Consider the following 20,377-nt stretch of genomic DNA (forward strand, 5'->3'; position numbering starts at 1 on the left):
CAAAATGTATAATGCCAGGCAAGCGATACCTACAGTATGTATCAAAGTCCATTCCACCAGACTGGGGAGCAGTGTCAACCATCAGGCTGTTGAAAAAGCACTGACGCCACGTTGTCTTGACAACAGGCCATCACACAGGCCCTATCTTTGTGTATATATGTGACTGTGATTGCACTCCACTGCTGCTGTACTGGAACTGTCACTTACTGTATGTATGTATGTATGTACATACACTTACATGTCTGATATCTGCTGCTCAAGAAGTGGTGATTCTATATCTATCTGCTGCTACTTTCTATTTGCTGCAAATGTTTCTCTATTTGCACAAGAAGCATTTCTGCCTCAACATTGCTCAAATGACATGAATGACATTTGACATTGTGCCTTCTTGTTATCTGACTTCTCTATTCTTTGCCCTCTTCTTGAAACTGCAAAATGTTGGGAACTTGAATGAGAAAAAATTCTGCACATGCAATACTGTGATGAAACAATAATGTTGAATCTGAAATGACTCTGAGAGTAATTTATGAAATATATGAAATAGAAACAAAACCTCCTAGAACTACTGTGTGGTCATAAATGACCAGTGGAGACACACAGAGAGAAACAAGACTCAAAGCATCATGTACATCACATACACATAGGGCATTAATATCCTCTCCACACACACGCACACACTCACTCACGCATGCATGCACACAAGCATGTACACAAGCATGCATACAAACAAACTTGGAAAGGGAAAGGTACGGTAGATTAATTGGCCAAGTAGAACTTGCGTAATTTGTCCTCTGAATTACAAGGGTTAAACAATTAGGAGCAGTGGGCAACTACTGAACAGTGCCCAGACATAAGCGTTCAGTGTCTTGCTAAACGACACTTCGGCACGATGCCTAGAGGAGCGAAGATCAAACTGGGAACCTTCCAATTCCCGGCTGCTCTGTGCAGGCACCACAAGCATTAAGGCCTTGCTATCGGCACGCCCGCCTTGGTTTCAAGTGATTTCAAAAGTCATGCATTTGTAAAAGATAAGAAAAATGGGGTAGAAAGAGAGGATGACATGCAATGCAGGTCACAAGCTGGATTTAACATGATAGATCGTCTCACATGAAAGGTCAGTGAGAACAATACACAAGTAAGACGCGGGAAGCGAACGCAGCTCGAAAATAACAATAAGAAGAATCGAAAGGAATGAGCAATTGTAGAGAAGTGGGTGGTACAGTGAAATTAGTGAGAACAGGGCCGCCACAAGAAGGCTCCATACCGCTAGTCCCATTTTTTTTTGTCTTTTTTAAATTGTTATGTTTGTTTGTTGTGTTTTTTGTTTTTTTTGTAAATATTTTTTGTCTTTGTAGTTTTTGAAAAGTGTTTGGTTTAGGCATGTTGCAGGCTGTTGTGCATTTTAATCAGAGCATTGTCTACATTCCTGCGTTCTTCATGGCCCTTGTTATTTTTGACTGTAGCTGCTATATTTCTCTCAGAGGAGTGTAATTAGTCACCCAGGGGCAGGCGGATTTCAGCCACACTGTAGTGCACTCTGGCGCACTCTGGCGGCTGCACACAGGCAGTGCACGCACACAATACTGCACACAGACAGACACACAGACACACAACCCGAGCACGGTTTCATAGTAAGCTCCACTTGCCTTCGGCGTGCCTCCTTCCGCTGCGTTCACAACTAGCATAGAACGGACCACTGACTAACATCAGTATCACATACTGTACCTACGTATGTTTTAGACATGCTACAACCCCTGCACTTAGGATCCATACAAAAAGGTGTGTTTTAATTAATGCTGCTCTTGGTGCTGTAAGTATTCAATTAAGTCATATTTGGATAATGCCCATTTTTGCAAGATGTGAGGGTTTGCATACATGCAGTCTCTACTGTATGCATTAGTTCATCTATACCCCTACGAGCATGCATTGTGGGGGAAAAACTCGAGGACCCATGCAATTTTGCACCTATCCACACATCATAGGGGTACACCATGGTTTGCAGCAGTGCAAACCGTGGTGTACACACACACACACACACACACACACACACACACACACACACACACACACACACACACACACACACACACACACACACACACACACACACACACACACACACACACACACACACACACACAGTAGAATCAGTGGTCACGCCCGCTCCTCTTGGTGCTGAAAATTGTTCAGCCAGTTGGATTGTGGGTAATTTCACAGACAAAAGGAGAGAGCTGGAGAATAGATTGAGTTTTTATCTCTAATTTCACATCTAGAAACCATTATCTCCGCTTCACTATCTCTAAATCACACACATACATTGCCAAAACACAGACACACACAGACAGAAACACGCACTGCACACAAACCCACTTAGGAACGTTTAATTTCTTATCTCTAATGTATCAGCTTCGTCTGGGCTGCTGGTGTGTGTGTGTGTGTGTGTGTGTGTGTGTGTGTGTGTGTGTGTGTGTGTGTGTGTGTGTGTGTGTGTGTGTGTGTGTGTGTGTGTGTGTGTGTTAGCTAAACGTGTCATTACACATCACCACGGTTGGTAGGAGAGGTACTGTAAATGTGACCTGACACTTACAAGTATACCCTTTTATCTACAAAAGCACCATCCTCCGTTCTAGGCTAAAATCAAAACTAGCTAGTCCTTTCCTCACTCCTTGGATTTTTATTTTATGCAGCATCACTGTAAAATAACAATATAAAAAAATAATACACAAAATAAAATACACTTTTCAAATTGTATTCAATAGATTTCACAAGCATTCTAAACTGCCCGTATTGAATGCATAAATTACAAAACAGTTTTTGCTTGTATTGTATTGTATTATTCCATTTACTTATCTTTTATTTTGATTGAAAATAACCAGCCAACAATATCTCTCCAATAATTTGCCTAATGTGCTACTCCATTGTGGACATCATGGTCAAACTCTAACCTCCCTCTGTGGCTGACATGCTTTTTAATGGGCTTGGATTTTTTTCTTCGATTCTTTCCAGGCTTTCCCCAGCCAATATCCATTGTCTGGTGTTGCCCTTTCACATGTACTGTAGCACACAACAGTAGATTGTCCATGTCGTGTTCTCACCTTCTGGAAATACTTTGGTTTAGGCGAGGGGTGGCGCCTGGGCTCAGAATACTGTATTGGTCACATACTGTAGCTGCTCAGAAATGTGGTCATAAAAGACTCTTGCCATTCCTTGAATTTGCTAGACGATTTTGTCATTGGCCCTTACCGACATAAGGTCCTGAATCTCATCGTCTCTCCAGTTAGACATTTTCATTGAATGTTATGGTATTTTTGTTTAAACCTGCCCATTTACTCGCTGTGAATTCTCCGGACAATGACCTACTCTATTTACACATGAGTTCAATTAGACATTACATGGACTTTGCACTACAGAGCTGGGAGTGTAAAGTCCAGTCCAACTGATTCAGACATTTGCATTCTCACATACTCCTCTGGGTAATGTACAGTATACTTAAGTTCAGGGTTTGCAATGCATGTGTGAAAGCAGCATTCTTAAAAAAAAATTATAGCTATTTAACAAGCTTCATGTCTTTGATATAATATATCAAAGAAATGAAGCCAGAAAGAAGGCTGGTGACATGATGAGAGAGATTCTAACCCAGGACGTCGAGGTTCGGTCTGGGCTGGCTGAAGCATCTGAGTGCCCTCATCCTGTATGAGCTTTTACATGTCAGATGCAGTTAAAATAAACCCAAAACTAACGCAGATATGGCCGTGTGATGAGGAACCTCATACTTAAACCATATGAGAGGTGACACCTTCCTCACCAATGTAACCCTCAGAAAGAGAAACCACAATTATGCGACAGTAACATTCGTTCTCAGTGAAGGACCTGCACTCTCCCCCGACCTTAACCTCATCAATCATCCCTTTGTCTCTCCCTCCTTCCATCCAATCCTTCCTTCATTAGCTAGAGAGGGCAGAGGTCATGCAAGGCCCCATGGGAGTGAGCCTGGCCCCTGGTGGCCCATCTGGGGGAGATCCCTGAAGGCTGCCGGGGGATGGAGCCTCCTCTGTGGCTCCACAGAGTAAGTAGGGGGAAGTCACAGACTCCCCCTGCACTGACAGAACAGCACTCACAGAAACCTAACCCTAACCCTAAGTTGTGTGAGCGCAGTTCTCTCAGTGCAGGCTCCTAGTCTGCAGCTACATTACCCACTCTTGCGCAGAGCTGGCATATGATAGAAGCTAGTGTCAAATACTTGGTGCAAATGTCAGAGGAATCTTTGGTGTATTTTTGAAATCTTTCTTTCGCCATATTCATGTCTGCTCAAATGGTCCAATCCCCCCCCCGGAATGATCGATTAAGTGTTATCTTATCCTATATGTAATCATAGGCTACTATTGTGAACCAAATAAAAGTATCATGACGAGCCCATGCAAAATGGCTGCTCTTTCTATAGAGTCAATGATGGCAAACCCTGATGGTGGCATCTATAAAATGTCCCCCCCCCCCCCCCAACTCTACATTACATTACATTACATTACAGTCATTTGGCAGACGCTGTTATCCAAAGCGACTTACATACATACGACTTACATACCAACTCTACACATACAGTATGTGCCAAATGAGATCCTGTATAGCGGCACCCCCAAAATGGCTGCCCTCTCCATTACATAGTACATACAGCACTAACCCAGGCCAGCCAGAGTCCTTGTGATGGCATTCCCAAAATGTCCTCCCTGGCCCTGCCACGTCGGCTGCGTGGCGATTTGCTCGCAGCTCCCAGACTGTTATAAATGCATAATTCACATTCAGTCATTTGCATGTCAGCGAAGCATGACTGCTCATTTGGAATGCAAATAACTGTACTGGCCTGGTAAAGCCAGGCAAACAGGAAGAGTACTGATAAGAAAGAGTGAGGGAGAGAGAGAAACAGAGACAGAGAGAGGGGGATATAGGGAGAGAGAGAAGGGGGATCAGAGAGAGAGGAGGAGAGAGAAAGAAAGAGGGGGGGAGAGAAAATGCAATGAATAATGTGAGTCAGGCATGTTAAACCACTAGAGAAGGATTTGAAAAACAAAGGCATATGCGCACCTGTGAGGACACATCTGCACGCACACACACAAATGCATAATAATTTCCAGCTGAAGGGTGTATGGATGTTCTTGAGAAATGTAGACAGAGAGAGAAGCCCCTTTTACTCAACCTGTTCTGTTTTCCCTGTATATCTTCATTTGTCTGCCAATTTAGTCATTATATCAATTCCCAATTCCTCCATGTAGTTCTCGTCACTGCTGACCTCTGCTGTGTGGTCTAGGGAGTGTGTAGACAACCACGTCTCCTGTGATATATGTGACGTCGCAGCCAATTTTTTTCACTGCAGTAAAGCATGAGGAAGAACACGCTATCCTCCCAGTTCGGCTCCCTGCTGAACAGCTGCCCGACATACAGTAACCTGTACGAATGTGCAGTGACAGATATCACCCTGGCCAACCTGACAGGGCAGGACAGGAGTGTATATCTAAAGTCTATACCTGCCTCAAACCGCTCTCTACCTCCCTTCAATTTCTCATCCAATGTTTTCTGAAGGCACATGTTGCTATTTTCACAGCCCGACCCGACCCGTACAATATTTGGTGAAAAATGGGCAAGACAGTCAGTGGCCGCGCATGTGCAGTAACTGAAACTCCGCTGCTTACAGTATGACAGAGTTCACAAAAACACCAATAACAGATTCAATTTGGCGAAATTGAAAAAAAGACTTTGTCACACTCTTCATATGGCAATGGTCAACGCCCGTACGCAAGTTCACATTGATTGGTTGAACCACTGCGGAGACATTTTGATTTAGACAGGACAGACAGACAGAAGCTTCCTCATTTTATATAGTACAATGGACCTAGTCTAAATAAACATAAATGGTTTTGAGTTAGTATTTTGTTAGTATTTTTTTGAAGAGTCATCTCCAATTTGTGTGTATGTGAGACAGACAGGGAGAAAGAGAGAAAGAGATTGAGCGAAAGAGAGAAATTACTTGTGAGTTTTGTAGGTTAAGAATTATCTTTTTGACAGCTGAGTGGGTTACAGAACTTTAGCATGCTCTTGTTATTTGGACACATGCTCGGTGAAGGAAAATGTTTCAGTAGATTACCATAGCTTCTGTGACTGCAATCTGCTACAGTATGTCGTCACTATGCCGTGTTGAAAAGTCTGGTGACGCGACGTTAGTGACGCGACGTTAGTCCATTTTGTGTCGGCATAATAAATGCGTAGGCTACAGTTGCAAATGTAAATAATCTACTGACAATAGCTGTCAAAGAGCATAGTGTACACTAAACACTGCTGACGCAGTTGCGTTACACGTTACACTTCTGATTACGCCATGCCATGTAAAAGTACACTGGGGCCGGCTTTATTTGGTTCTGTGTAAAAAAAGCAAAACAGGCATTAATGATGGATTTGATTTACGCCACTACAGCGGGATCTGTGTATAAAAGTGGAGAGAAAGAGAGAGAGAGAGAGAGAGAGAGAGGGAGAGAAAGAGAGATGGGGGGGTCATTTCTGAGGACCTCTGCAGAACAATGGGTATTCTCCCTTACCTCTGAGTGCACATAGAGCACATTAGTGCACAAAGCAACACGCAAGTACACACACACGCATGTGCAAGCACACATGCACACACACCCACGCACGCACGCACGCACACACTGTCTTTATTAGCAGGCTTTATGAATATGCACATTTCTATGTATTTATTTTATAATATAAAATTACATGAGAAGAAATATCACACATGCATGCTATTGCAACTTCCACCTGCTGTTTGAGACACAATACACACCCCAATAATGGGTAGAAGGCATGAGACGAGTGAAGCGAGAGCGAGTGAGAGAGAGAGAGAGAGAGGCCTATTCCTTTCATTCACCACACAGCCTCCAGGTGCCTGCAAGGTAATTTTCTGCAGTGCTGTTATGCCACTCACATCTCTCTCTCACACACACACACACACACACACACACACACACACACACACACACACACACACACACACACACACACACACACACACACACACACACACACACACACACACACAGCCCACCACATTCCCCAATCCCTCCCTGCGTGAACAATACAATCAAGCCAGGCAGTGAGGCGAACGCGGTCAATACCCTGACATCAAATTAACCAGACTATTCTCCTTCTCTCCCTCCATCACGCTCTATCACTCTCTCTCTCTCCTCCTCCATCTGTATTTCTCTCCCCTCGTTCTGCTGTTCATTAAGAGGTAAGCCAACTGTATTGTTAGAGAGAGAGTGTGTGTATGTGTGTGTGTGTGTGTTGTGTGTGTGTGTGTGTGTGTGTGTGTGTGTGTGTGTGTGTGTGTGTGTGTGTGTGTGTGTGTGTGTGTGTGTGTGTGTGTGTGTGTGTGTGTGTGTGTGTGTGTGTGTGTGCGTGTTTGAGGTATGCAGTGTTGTAGCTGGCGAAATGTAATAGGGTGGCCTCTCTCTCCTCTTCTCTCTCTCTCTCTCTGACAGGCATAGTGTGGTTCTGATGTCAGTGGTCCATACATAAATAGGGCTCTCCATGCCAAAAACCTGTTCTAAAAAACCTGTTCTATACCATTTGGTCAGAGGTTCCCCTGGGCAGCATCAGAGAGTGAAAGCAGAATGGCAATATCTGCTCTTCCAAGGAGAGGAGAGGAGAGGAGAGGAGAGGAGAGGAGAGGAGAGGAGAGGAGAGGAGAGGAGAGGAGAGGAGAGGAGAGGAGAGACAAACATCTTGTTTTTGGTTTAGGTTTATTTTAAAATCTGGCTGACAGGAGAGAGATGGAGGGACAGAAGAGGGACAGACAGGGGGGAGGAATTGTAATGTAGGAACTATTAGGCAAGACACTTGTCTAATAGTAATAGTTCCCAAAGAGTGGGAACATAGAGAGTGGGGCACTAATACTGACACAGATGAGAGAGATGCAAACATTTCCACAGTGTGTGTGTGTGTGTGTGTGTGTGTGTGTGTGTGTGTGTGTGTGTGTGTGTGTGTGTGTGTGTGTGTGTGTGTGTGTGTGTGTGTGTGTGTGTGTGTGTGTGTTGGGGGGGGGGGGGTGGGGGGGGGTGAATGGATGGAAACAAGATGGCTAAGGAGTTGGGTTATTTTTTTCAGCAACCGAAGCGTTTTGTGGAGGACAGATTTGATGTCCCAGATGGTTTGGCAGGCGTATATTTGCTATAGGCCAACTGCTAGGGTACATTAGGATGGCACTCGCACACACACACACACACGCACGCACGCACGCACGCACGCACGCACGCACGCACGCACGCACGCACGCACGCACGCACGTGCAGGTGGGGGCCGTCAATGCAATCTGGTAATGAAGGGGGAAAAAAACATGGAATCCAGCGACACAGACAGAGAGGGATATACCGTAGGGTTGAGAAAGAGATACAGTTATTAACTTGGGAACAGTCTACACTATGGCAGTACAGATGCAAGAGCAGAAAGATAGAAGAGAGAGAGAGAGAGAGAGAGAGAGAGAGAGGGGAGAGGAAAAACAGTGAGCACCCCTGAGTGAAGAGAAAACAAAATCGTAAAGTCAAAAATAAAGTCTAGGGTGTTGAGAGTGCATGTTGCAGAGAAAACCTATTCTACACCGTTAATGTAACTCTGAGAGCGTAAAACCCTAAATTAACACTCAGAGTAGGTAAGGATTTTACTGTGCAGCTTATGAACCGAGTATGAATCGTACTACACATACACAGTCACATACAGTAGACCAGTGCTTCTCCAACTTTTTCATGTCAACGACCCCTACATTTATTGTACAGTATGTATTTGGCCGCAGACTCCCATTTGACAATAAGTTGTGCCATGCAGGGACACCCATACAGGATTTGTATGGTTACAAATGTATGTTTCAAAAATATTCCAAAATCAACTATTTTCAAAAAGCCAATGTATAGGGTTAAGGTGGTTAAAGGAGTAGTTCACCCCAAAAAATACCAATTACACACCCCATGAAGCATTGAATTCATGGAGATTTTTGTTTTTGTCACATTCCTGAGCCAATAATTTGATGATAATAATAAAGATGCTAATGTATTCGGTAGGAGAGACCACCGGTTATCAAATTATTGGCTTGCGATGCGATAAAAACAAAACAATCTCCATGAATTCAATGCTTCAGGGGGTGTGTAATTGATAGAAAATAAGTACTTTTTTGGGGTGAACTACTCCTTTAAACTGGTTTTGATGCTAATTTAACACATTTTGCCAGGGACCCCCTGGAACCCCCTCAAAGACCCCTGGGGGTCCCCGGACCCCACCTTTCTGAGAACCACTGCAGTAGACAGCTCCTACACTACTCTCCGTTGACAGTTAGAGCCAGCCTGAGCCGGCTGTTAAAGTTATGATTAGAGATACAGTACCCGCCACTGGCCAAGTGACCGGCAGTCACACGTCCGCCTTTCCATCTCTATCGCTCCATCTGTCCATCTCCTCACCTTCCGTCTGCCGTCCACCCGCTCAGGCAGCTCTTTATTCACAGACTCACCTCTCTCTCTCTCTCTCTCTCTCTCTCTCTCTCTCTCTCTCTCTGTCTCTCTCTCTCTCGTCCTGATAAATATGTGATGAAATATCATGTTCTTTTCTACTTGGTGACTCCCAGACCATACAGCTTCAATAATTTATGTGTCTACAGGAAGTGTGTGTGTGTGTGTGTGTGTGTGTGTGTGTGTGTGTGTGTGTGTGTGTGTGTGTGTGTGTGTGTGTGTGTGTGTGTGTGAGAGATAGTTTTGTACTATCTCTGACCATTATACATCCCAGCAACCTGCCATTACAGCTATGATGCGCACACACATGCGCGCGAGCGCACACGCACACACACACACACACACACACACACACACACACACACACACACACACACACACACACACACACACACACACACACACATCCTTTAACTACTAGCTAGCTAGAAACTCAACAACACACCATAGTTTATAATGTTTTTCAGGCTATTGCGTGTTTTATGTCCAGCGCCAGTGTGTTTATAGACATACACAGACTGGAATGGCATGGTTTATGTTTCACGTCAACACAGAATGCCAATTCCTATTGACCTTGTTCAGAACCGCCCACTTCCTCTGTCCTCACCAACTTCCCATGGGAATGTGTATTGTTTTAACCACATGAACCCTAGTGCAGTGGTGGAAAGTAACTAAATACATTTACTTAAACACCGTACTTAAGTAAAATGTTTTGGTATTGTTACTTCACTGGAGTATTTCCAATTTTCAATAATTTTACTTCTACTCCACTACATCTTAGAGGCAAATATTCGCATCGCGACGCGTTGTGAGCTTGTAGATCTGCTATTTTCAAACATTTTAGTACTTTTACTTTTGGTACTTTAAGTATATTTTGATGCCAATACTTTTGTACTTTTACTCATGTAACATTTTGAACTCAGGCCTTTTACTTGTAACAGAGTATTTTTATATTGTGGTATTGCTACTTTTACTTAAGTAAAATATCTGAGTACTTCTTCCACCACTGCCCTAGTGTCCCTATTCTGGGCATGTCATAACAGGTGAACATTTGGTGAAATTCTTTAGGCCAGGGGTACTCAACAGGCGGACCGCGGTCCATGACCAGACCGCGGGACACCTCCCTGCGGACCCTGGGCAAATTATAGTTAAAAAAAATATATATATATTTGAAAACTATACCTCTCAGAGTTACACACCTGAGATCATTTTGGTTCCTAACTATCAGTCATGTAGCGGGGACCCCCAAGGGTCCCACGACCCCACTATGAGAACCACTGCTTTAAATAACTTTTCTAGATGCACAGGATTTTTGGTGCGTGTGTGACAGAATTCCAACAACATGAAACATAATATACAACAAGATTGAAATACTGATGATTGTTTTTCATCTACTATTTGATTTGCTATGATAAATGCTCATAGTGACAGAATAGTCTCGATGAGCAGGAAATGACCTGACCTTATTTGGTCTCCATTGTCAAGTTGTCTGACAATTCAAATAAGAGGGCAGGACAGTCATTAGAAACATATAAATAGCTTGTAAGCGGTGGCAGTGAGAATGCCACGGCTCATCTACATGAGAAGCACTGGTGGGAGGCGATCTCTAGAGTCTTCGCTGACATGAAAGCAAACTGGTGTTTGAAGCTATATTTGGGAGCATCACTAAGCTAAGTATCAGCAATGTACACTCAATATTAGACAAGCAATTTCCTCTCAGGAGGAAGTTAACAGTTTTTAATATTAAGTGTGATCTTAGTACAAAATTACTATGTGCAAGTGTGTTCTCACACACACACACACACACACACACACACACACACACACACACACACACACACACACACACACACACACACACACACACACACACACACACACACACACACACACACACAGTTTGTAGTCCTAATTAGTGTGGTTGCCCTAACAGGGCAACCAGACTATTGTTATAGAGAAACTGAAAAACTTCAAACCGCATCTCCTCCCACAGTTTTTCCCCCAATGTCGTGCCATACGTCAAAATGACCGGCTTGACCGGGAATCGTGCGCTTGTATTTTGCTAAGAGATTGGTTGCATAGTTTAATTGATATTAATTTATTAGTGAATTACATTTCCCCATCCACTTTAATGGAAAATGGGAAAATGAAAAAACTAGATTTCAAGTATTTTTTTCTCAGAAACCGTAAGAGCTAGAGATACCAGATTTGGAGGGGAGGTTCATAATTTAGTCCGAAATTATTTTAAAAATAATCACACCATTTGGCCTCATGGTGGCGCTATAACAGTCCACTTTACGTTTTGGCCTATAACTCTTGAACCGTAGGTCATAGAATAAAAATATTTTTCCTTAGATTCCTTGGGTCATGACGCAGCTCCCCATATAGGCCAGCCCATTTGCGTCAGGATAGATTTTCCGCCATTTAGAATTTTCTTCAAAACACACTTATTGCTCCTTTTCCTAATTTCTTTTCCCAAATCTCACAAAAATTGGTACACGTGATCTATGGACTCATGCGATAAACCTATCCAAACGGCATTTTGATAGTCCTTACCGTTCGTCCGTAATTGGCTTCCAAAGTTAGTGGGAGGGGCCCGTTTTACAAAGAATGCCAAAAATCACGAACGAAACTTCCGATCAATCCCAAATTTAAATCACATGTCGAGGGTGGTTTACTCAACGAATCCCCAACTGCATTTCCACTATATAGACCTATAGGGGGCGCCACAACTGTGCAAAACGTAACCGTTTGATGCAAAAAAAAGATTTTTGGGGGGATCACTCCTCTTAAATTGAAAAGCAGGTGATCTCAGGAGTGACATGACGATGTCATTGGCCCACTACATTTGTGGGAGAGGCTTATTTATTTTAGTGGGAGGGGCCTATTTCTTCAAATCAAAACGCCATGTATCACGAACACAGGATCCAATCAGCACCAAATTAGAATGGCACGTCACGCGGCCTCCGACGGTATTCCTCCAAGCATATTCCTCAAGTCCGGGCGGCGGCAACCTGCGACCGGCGTCGGCGCAACCACACTTTGCAATTGCCCTGAATTGCGATGCGTCTAGTTAAAGTCCTTTTCCAGTTCTTTTCAGGTTTTGATTCATGCCAAAAATGAGGTCTGTGGTTTTATGTGCTGTAACGTTTGTGCCCATATTTGGAGATCTCTGTATCTGTCATATATGGAGATCCATGACGTCATCAGTACATACCCATTGGCATATCGTTTAGATCGGCGGTTCTGGACAAATGGATATCCGTATACAGTATGCCTATAATATATGGAGCTGCCAAGTCTCACCCTTTGAGAGTGAGAGTCACGCAATTTAACCTCTTCAAACGCCTCACGCCACACTTGCCATTTCACACGCTTTTCCCCCCCTCTCACTACTTTAGAATATTTTTTTCTTTAATTATATATTTCCATAACTTGTTGCTTGAGGCTTGCCGTAGTGGGTGATATCCCCCCCACTTCTGGGACGAAGAAAAAAGAAAAAGAAAAAGCCTCCGAGCAGAAAAACAGCAACCGGGTGGAAAACTTAACGCTCGTCCTAAAACACACTGCCCCATTTTTTTCGCGGACCGTGGCCGCCGGATTAGACCCGGGGCAAGGGTGTTTTAGGACGACGGTTGGAGAGGTGTGCTGCGCGATAGACTGGAGAGAAGAAGGACCCACCGATGTTTCCTTTTTGCTTGATATTGTTTGATGGCGAAACAATCATGACTGATACACATGAAAGAAGACCCTTCACAGCTAATAGAGAATTAAAATGTTTAAGAATCGGTTCAGAATTGAATGAGTATACAGCTATAGTTAAATGTGAAGCTCTTTCTGCTATAAATATGCATCCATGCGCTCTGTGCCGCCCGTTGGCTGCGACGTTTCCTTTTTGCCACACATCTATACTTCATGGAGCAAATTTTCGCGCACGGGTGCATGTGATAACACTAAAGTCTCATTCCTAGATTTTCCTGAATGGACATATCGGTCGGATCGGCGGTTCTGGACAACCACATATACGAACGACTCAACGGTGGGCACCGCACTCCCTCGAGTCCTTGTCGAAACGAGTTTGAAGTCAGTCGGTCCCATATATGCACATGACCACATAATAATAATAATAATTAATTGCGTATGTGGTTAAAAATGGTAAAAGTGTTAATTTGTGGAGATGATCTTGTGGAACTAAACATGTTAACATCATAAGCCTCTGTTTGCTACAGAGCTTATTTTCTCAATCCATAACCCAATGCAAATTCCACTGGAGTTCTGTAGTGAACCCATGGAAGAGTAAGAGATAACATCTGGGCTGGCCAACAAAAAGACATCATGCCCGTTACACTCTATTTCCTTATCTTACATATTTCCCTGACTGTACACACTGACCACACCACTCCCTTCATCCCCCACAAATGTCTCATTATTCCCATCATCATCATCATCATCATCATCATCATGTTTCAACGTCCACCTCGTTATGTTCAAGTTTTGCACTCGCAGACGACGTACAGTATTAGCTGGGGGAGTTTGTGCTGGAGTGCAGGAGGCAGTAGTTTGCCAAAGTATGAGACTCACGTGAAAGTCACTGCATGAGAGAGAGAGAGAGAGAGAGAGAGAGAGAGAGAGAGAGAGAGAGAGAGAGAGAGAGAGAGAGGAGGCTGAAGAGGAAGGGGAGCACTATCTCTCTCCCACCCCACCCCCCCTTCTCCACCTCCTTGTTTCCACGGCAACAGGGCCGGCTGCTGATTTTGCAGTGCTGAGCAGATGTCTCAGCAGGAGAGAGAGAGAGAGAGAGAGAGAGAGAGAGAGAGAGAGAGAGAGAGAGAGAGAGAGAGAGAGAGAGAGAGAGGTGGAGAAGAGAGAGGTGGAGAACAGAGAGGGGCAGAGAGACAAAGTGAAAATGAGAAATGAGAGAGGGAAATGGAGAAGAGGGATAGAGAGATTTGGAGAGAAGGGGAGAGAGATGGAATGAAGGGGAGCTCAGAGAGACAAGAAGAGAGAGAGAGAGAGAGAGAGAGAGAGAGAGAGAGAGAGAGAGAGAGAGAGGGAGAGAAAAAAAATGGCTTATGAGGAGAAAAGGCAAGGACAAAGCACTGAGGAAAGCCAGTAGGGGGAGTGTGTGTACATGTTGCATGCTTTGTTCAGTGTGTGCGTGCGTGTGTGTGTGTGTGTGTGTGTGTGTGCGTGCGTGCGTGCGTGCGTGTGTGCGTGCGTGCATGAGAGAGAGAGAGAGAGAGAGCGTGAGAGAGAGAGCGAGAGAGAGAGAGAGAGAGAGAGAGAGAGAGAGAGAGAGAGAGAGAGAGAGAGAGAGAGCACAGAATGGTAGAATGTCTGTCTATGCAGTGCCTGGATACACAACTAACAATAGCACTGAACACCAACAGCATTCAACTGCACATGAAATGTAGAGAATCACTCTTGTACAGTTTGTGCTAGGCTATACCCAATGAGTTACACAAAGAATGGGGAGAGAGAGAGTGTTTGCGTGTGTGTGTGTGTGTGTGTGTGGAGGACGGTAACTACTGTATAGTGATACTGTATAGAGAGAAGGAGGGGGAAAGTGATCCATCGAGGTAAATCGATTTCCACCAGTGGATTTTTACCATGGTGCAAAAATTTTTTAGTGTGTTTGCCCCGAAAGGTCAAAACACTATAGTACGTGGGCGACTTTCTTTATTATAGATAACATTTATTTTGTCCTGCTACTCCTCCCACAGTTTTTCCCATTGACTTGAAGGGGAAAATGCGAACTCCCATTCAAGTATTTTTCTCTACAGGGCTACAGTTACCAAACTTGGAAGACAGGTTCACAGTACAATGACCTACGCAGGAAAAAAAATATTACACCAGTCGCTATAACAGCCCACTTGCACTTGAACCGTAGGTCGTAGAATCAAAATGTATTTTTCCATGGAATCCTTGGGTCATGATGCAACTCACCATATAGGCCACGATCATTTGCATCCGACTACATTTTCCGCCTTTTAAAATATTCTTCAAAACACTCTTTTTGCTCCTCCTCCTACAGATGTTGTCCAAATCTAAAATTGGTGCACATGATCTCTGGACCCATGTGATAAACATATAAGCGGAATTTTGATAGTCCATACTGTTCGTCCGTAATAGGCTTCCAAAGTTAGTGGGAGGGGCCTATTTCTTAAAAAGTGCCAAAAATCACAAACAAAACGTCCAGTCAAACCCAAATTTGAATCACATGTCGAGGGTTGTGTACTCCAATCTCCAAAACGATTTATATTTTGACCCATAGGGAGCGCCACAAATGCGCAAAATGTAATAATTTGATTAAAAAACAAGATTTTTTGGGGGATCAATCCCCTAAAATAAAATACACATTATCTCAGGAGTGATGTGACAATATACAGTAATTGGCATGAAAAATTAGTGGGAAGGGCCTATTTCTTAAAATCAAAACGCCACACATCACAAACGCAGGATCCGATCAGCGTATTCCTCAGGGTCCCGGCGGCTGCAACCGACGACTTGCGTCGAGGCAACCACACTTGCAATTTTCTTCCGATGGGTGAATGCAAGTGGATATAGTGCTCTTAGTAGGAATGCACTCAGGAGGACTTTTAATAAGGGGGAATTAATTCACCGATCATACCAGCATCTGGACAATTCTGTGAAAGATTCTTATACAGTTGCTTTTATTACATTTTCTGTGCACCGCCACTACATAGCCCCAGAGGGCAGAACAGTATTTACATACCTTTTGGTATTCCCCTTTGGATGCCAGAGCCTGTTCTAGGTGCTCCTTGGAGTATGTGTAGATGGCTGATCGGTAGGGTGTCCCAACATCGTTGCCTTGACGCATCCCTGAGGTCGAGGACACAACACAGGAGTCACTTAATGTCAACAGGTAGCGGATGGTGGAATCTAAGAATTTCACAAATCTAATTAATATCTCAGCATCCCAACGTTTTTATTATCCATATTCAATAAAACATCACATCGGACTCTAGTGTGGAAGGGCCTTAAATCAAAATGTAACAGAAGAAATATGTATAAACCATGGGTTCCCAACCTGAATGCTTTAGTGTACTATTTGGAATTATTAATACTACAGAATGCCATTTACAGGATGTTATTCAACATTAGAATCAACATAATATAAACCATTCATGCAGCTTGAACTCCGTCATAGCTGCAAGTCTGTGATTCCTGTGAGGAATTATGAAATGAAAAAGTAATTGCCTGTGATCTGTCTGCTGAGGAGAACTGATATTTGACACTTACTTCTTCATTGTATAAACACAAACGAAATTCATTAAAGCAAGTCAAGCAAGTCTGTTGTGCATCATGACGCACTGAGAATATAGAATACATGATATTCCATATTTGGTTTCTCCTTCATAAAAGGCTTATTCATTGGTCAACTAGATAGATTATTACACATACTGCCATGTTCTGTTTGGCTATTCACCGGATATCACGGAACAATTTTTTAAAGGTGCTTATGTAGTTTTTAACACATGTACACAGATGGGAGCGTCTATTAGACTGTCAATGTGCCAACAGGATTTTTCCTTTCAAAGTGTAGGCCTACTAGGAAAAAAAAACAGCAGTTTTTTTTTAATTGTTTCGTTTCTTTTGGTATAATAATCGTTTGGTATGTCCACCTTTTATTCAAACTTGTAGCTCGACTAGCGAGACTAAAGTAAATGATTCGTATTATGTGGGGAACGAAAACAATGCGACGCAAACGGGAAAACACAATTGTTTTTTTCCCCTTTTTTCTAAACCGGACCACACGGCTCAGTTTTAGAATGTATACCAGGCTTTCACTGATTTTTCTTTCATCTATCTTTCCTTTTTTTTCACTCTCTTATTGACTGTAATTTTGGTGGTATTAATACCGTTTGTCATGAAAATATATTGCACTAAGATGTCCTTGCATTTTCGGTCAATTGATTACTGGTTGATATGAGTATTTGTTTCATTGGATATTGTGTACTAGTGTCTGTGGTGTTTTGTAGTTTGTTATATGTTGTTACGTGTATGTGTCTTGAAAAATCAATAAAAACATTTGAATAATGAATACCAGGCTTTCCTCCGCGGTGGAAATGAGGCTAATGAAAACAAGCCCAAAAGAAGCGACTAGGCCACATGAGCATCGGATATTTGAAAATAGCCGATCTACAAGCTCACAACGCGCATTTTGAGATTGTAGATCTGCAATTTTCAAAAAAAATATTAATATTTAAATACAACACAAATCTGGTACAGGGGTCATAAAATGCTTTTAGAGGGGGGGGGTTCTTAGACAAATACATATTAATTTGGGGGTCCTTGTTTGAGAATCACTGGTTTAAATTACAACACAACACAACTTTAGAAACCAGCCAAAAAAAACACAACCCGCAACTACCAATATTTACAAGCGACCTTACAGAAAAACAAGCCCAAAGTCGCTTATAATAAGCGGACATGGCAACAATGGTGCTGTACATTCGTTGTTGACAACTCTGCACCACCCCACTTGTTCTTGGGGGAAATTATGTTTCAGACGTGCACACACACAGCTGTAATTATAATCACAGTCTGGTTCATCTGGATTGAGATATAGAATCAAGTCTGAGCGAAAGAATATTGCTGTGTGTGTGTGTGTGTGTGTGTGTGTGTGTGTGTGTGTGTGTGTGTGTGTGTGTGTGTGTGTGTGTGTGTGTGTGTGTGTGTGTGTGTGTGTGTGTGTGTGTGTGTGTGTGTGTGTGTGTGTGTGTGTGTGTGTGCGTGCGTGCGCGCGCGAGAGAGATTGTAAGGTTTGTGAGATCTTAGCTTAGCCAGCTAGGCACGAAAACATTGCATCAACTCCCATCTGCTGAGGCTTTTGACAGATGGAGAACGATTATGTAATTAAAACAAGTAGAACATTTTTTAAGTAGCACATTTTTTTTTTTTGTTAATGATTTTGATAAACAGTGAATAAGAAACCAATTACATGATATAGCGTATCTCACATTATACAGGTTAGTATCATACATGATTCACATGTATCAACCTGCACATTTACAGCTGGGAAGCAAGTACTGTGCTTGACCATTTAAACCCTATATACCGGGGTCCCCCAGGGCTATATTCCATTTTCCCTCTACACCAAATCTCATCGCTGAAAACAGCCGAACTACAAGCTCAAAATGCGCGTTGTGAGCTTGTAGATCGACTATTTTCAATCGTGTCGCGTTGTGTTGAGGTGAACTGTGCGCTATAGCATGCTGGCTTGGGGTCAATAGAGCGACGGAATGTGACAATCTCTTTCCCTGAATGTCATAGAGTCCACACAAAGACCAAGGCCAGATGAAGGGGATTCCAATGCTGCTGCATTGTTCTTTAGTGGTCCTCTCCAGTCGCATATCTGTCTCCAGACTGTGATCCATGCAGACACAACACTCTGAACTACTGTACATGTCTGTCAAAGTTGGTGACTGAGTGTACGTATATGAGCCAAATGTCCTCTGTTGCCTGAGTAGGGAGTACAGCTGTGGGCATCCGTGGAGACACAGAGAGGACAGAGAAGGTCAAAGGAAGAAGAGGGGCCAGACAGAAACGTGATATGGTGCCTCCACCTCTCCTTATCTCATCCTGTCTTTTCCTGTCAATGGCGTAGTGGCTAAGATGCTCCCTCTCAGCTTTCCTACTGTCTGTCTCCCACTATGCTGCTCTCTGCCGCTCAGCTTTCCTACTGTCTGTCCCCCCCACGTGTCTCCCTCTCATCTTTCCTACTGTCTGTCTCCTCCTATGCCGTCTCCCTCTCAGCCTCCCTATCACCCTATGTTGTCTTCTTCTCAGCTTTACTATTGTCTGCCTCTCCCTACTGTATGTTGTTTACCTCTTAAGATCTCCGAACCGTATATATTCACCAGTCTTTCTGGATTTGTTTTTGCTAGTGCTCTGGGTAGGAAATCCTGACTGACATCTCACTCTGGATAGTGGACTGTGTGTGTGTGTGTGTGTGTGTGTGTGTGTGTGTGTGTGTGTGTGTGTGTGTGTGTGTGTGTGTGTGTGTGTGTGTGTGTGTGTGTGTGTGTGTGTGTGTGTGTGTGTGTGGGGGGGGTCTGTTTCCAAGGTGATGCGTATACAGTGTTCTCTTTGCCTGCACCATGAAATAGTATGCTACAGATCAAATTCAATGGTAAAAATAAAAACATAACACTCTCAGTCCACTTCAATTGACTGATTGTCAATCCACTTTGCACAAGTTGTGTTTTTGCTTGTCACAGTGCAATATGCATGCAATACACAATACAATGATTTACAACACAATGGTTGATACATATGGATGGAAAATGGGATTCAAGTGCTGTGGTAAAACAGTATACTGTTAATACATGATCCATAACTGCTACAGAAGAACTGAAGCATTGCAGTACAACGTTGAAGAAGAATAATAAAACCTGCACTCATCTGCTCCAATGTAATCTATTTTTATGTTCAGAAATGCGCTGCTCCAGCTTGAATCATTTTGGATTAACAACCTAGACACTGTCTCTCAAAGGAATAAATGAGGACTTTCCAACCATTTTCTATAACTATGTAATGCAATTTTTAACTCTTGTTGCCCAAGATTAAGTTACCTGATTATTTAAATCTATCTCTAGATTTTAATAACCATGCTGTCCATTAGTGATTTTTCACTGTTGTGTTATGAATATGTAAATGTTGAACACTGCATTTGTTAGATTTTTTTACCTTAAAACCTTATTGTGTTGTTATTGTGTCTATTTATGAGGGTGGGGTACAGGCATCTCGAGTTTGACCCGATGAAGAGCCTTGGCTCGAAACGTCGTCAATGAATTACAGATGAGTGTGCGTACTGT

The 20,377-nt window shown here is 43.1% G+C and overlaps 1 protein-coding gene across 1 annotated transcript in view; it reads right to left on the reverse strand.

The window, feature by feature from the left end:
* msraa (methionine sulfoxide reductase Aa) overlaps positions 1-20,377 on the reverse strand; it is an 89,625-nt gene that overhangs the window by 8,160 nt on the left and 61,088 nt on the right. Inside the window, exon 5 of the mRNA XM_080452950.1 lies at positions 16,273-16,379. Coding sequence (XP_080309076.1) covers positions 16,273-16,379 — 107 coding nt within the window. The remainder of the gene's footprint in view (positions 1-16,272; positions 16,380-20,377) is intronic.

Source organism: Gymnoscopelus braueri (genome assembly GCF_963280865.1).
Source record: "Gymnoscopelus braueri genome assembly, chromosome: 16".
NCBI lineage: Eukaryota > Metazoa > Chordata > Actinopteri > Myctophiformes > Myctophidae > Gymnoscopelus > Gymnoscopelus braueri.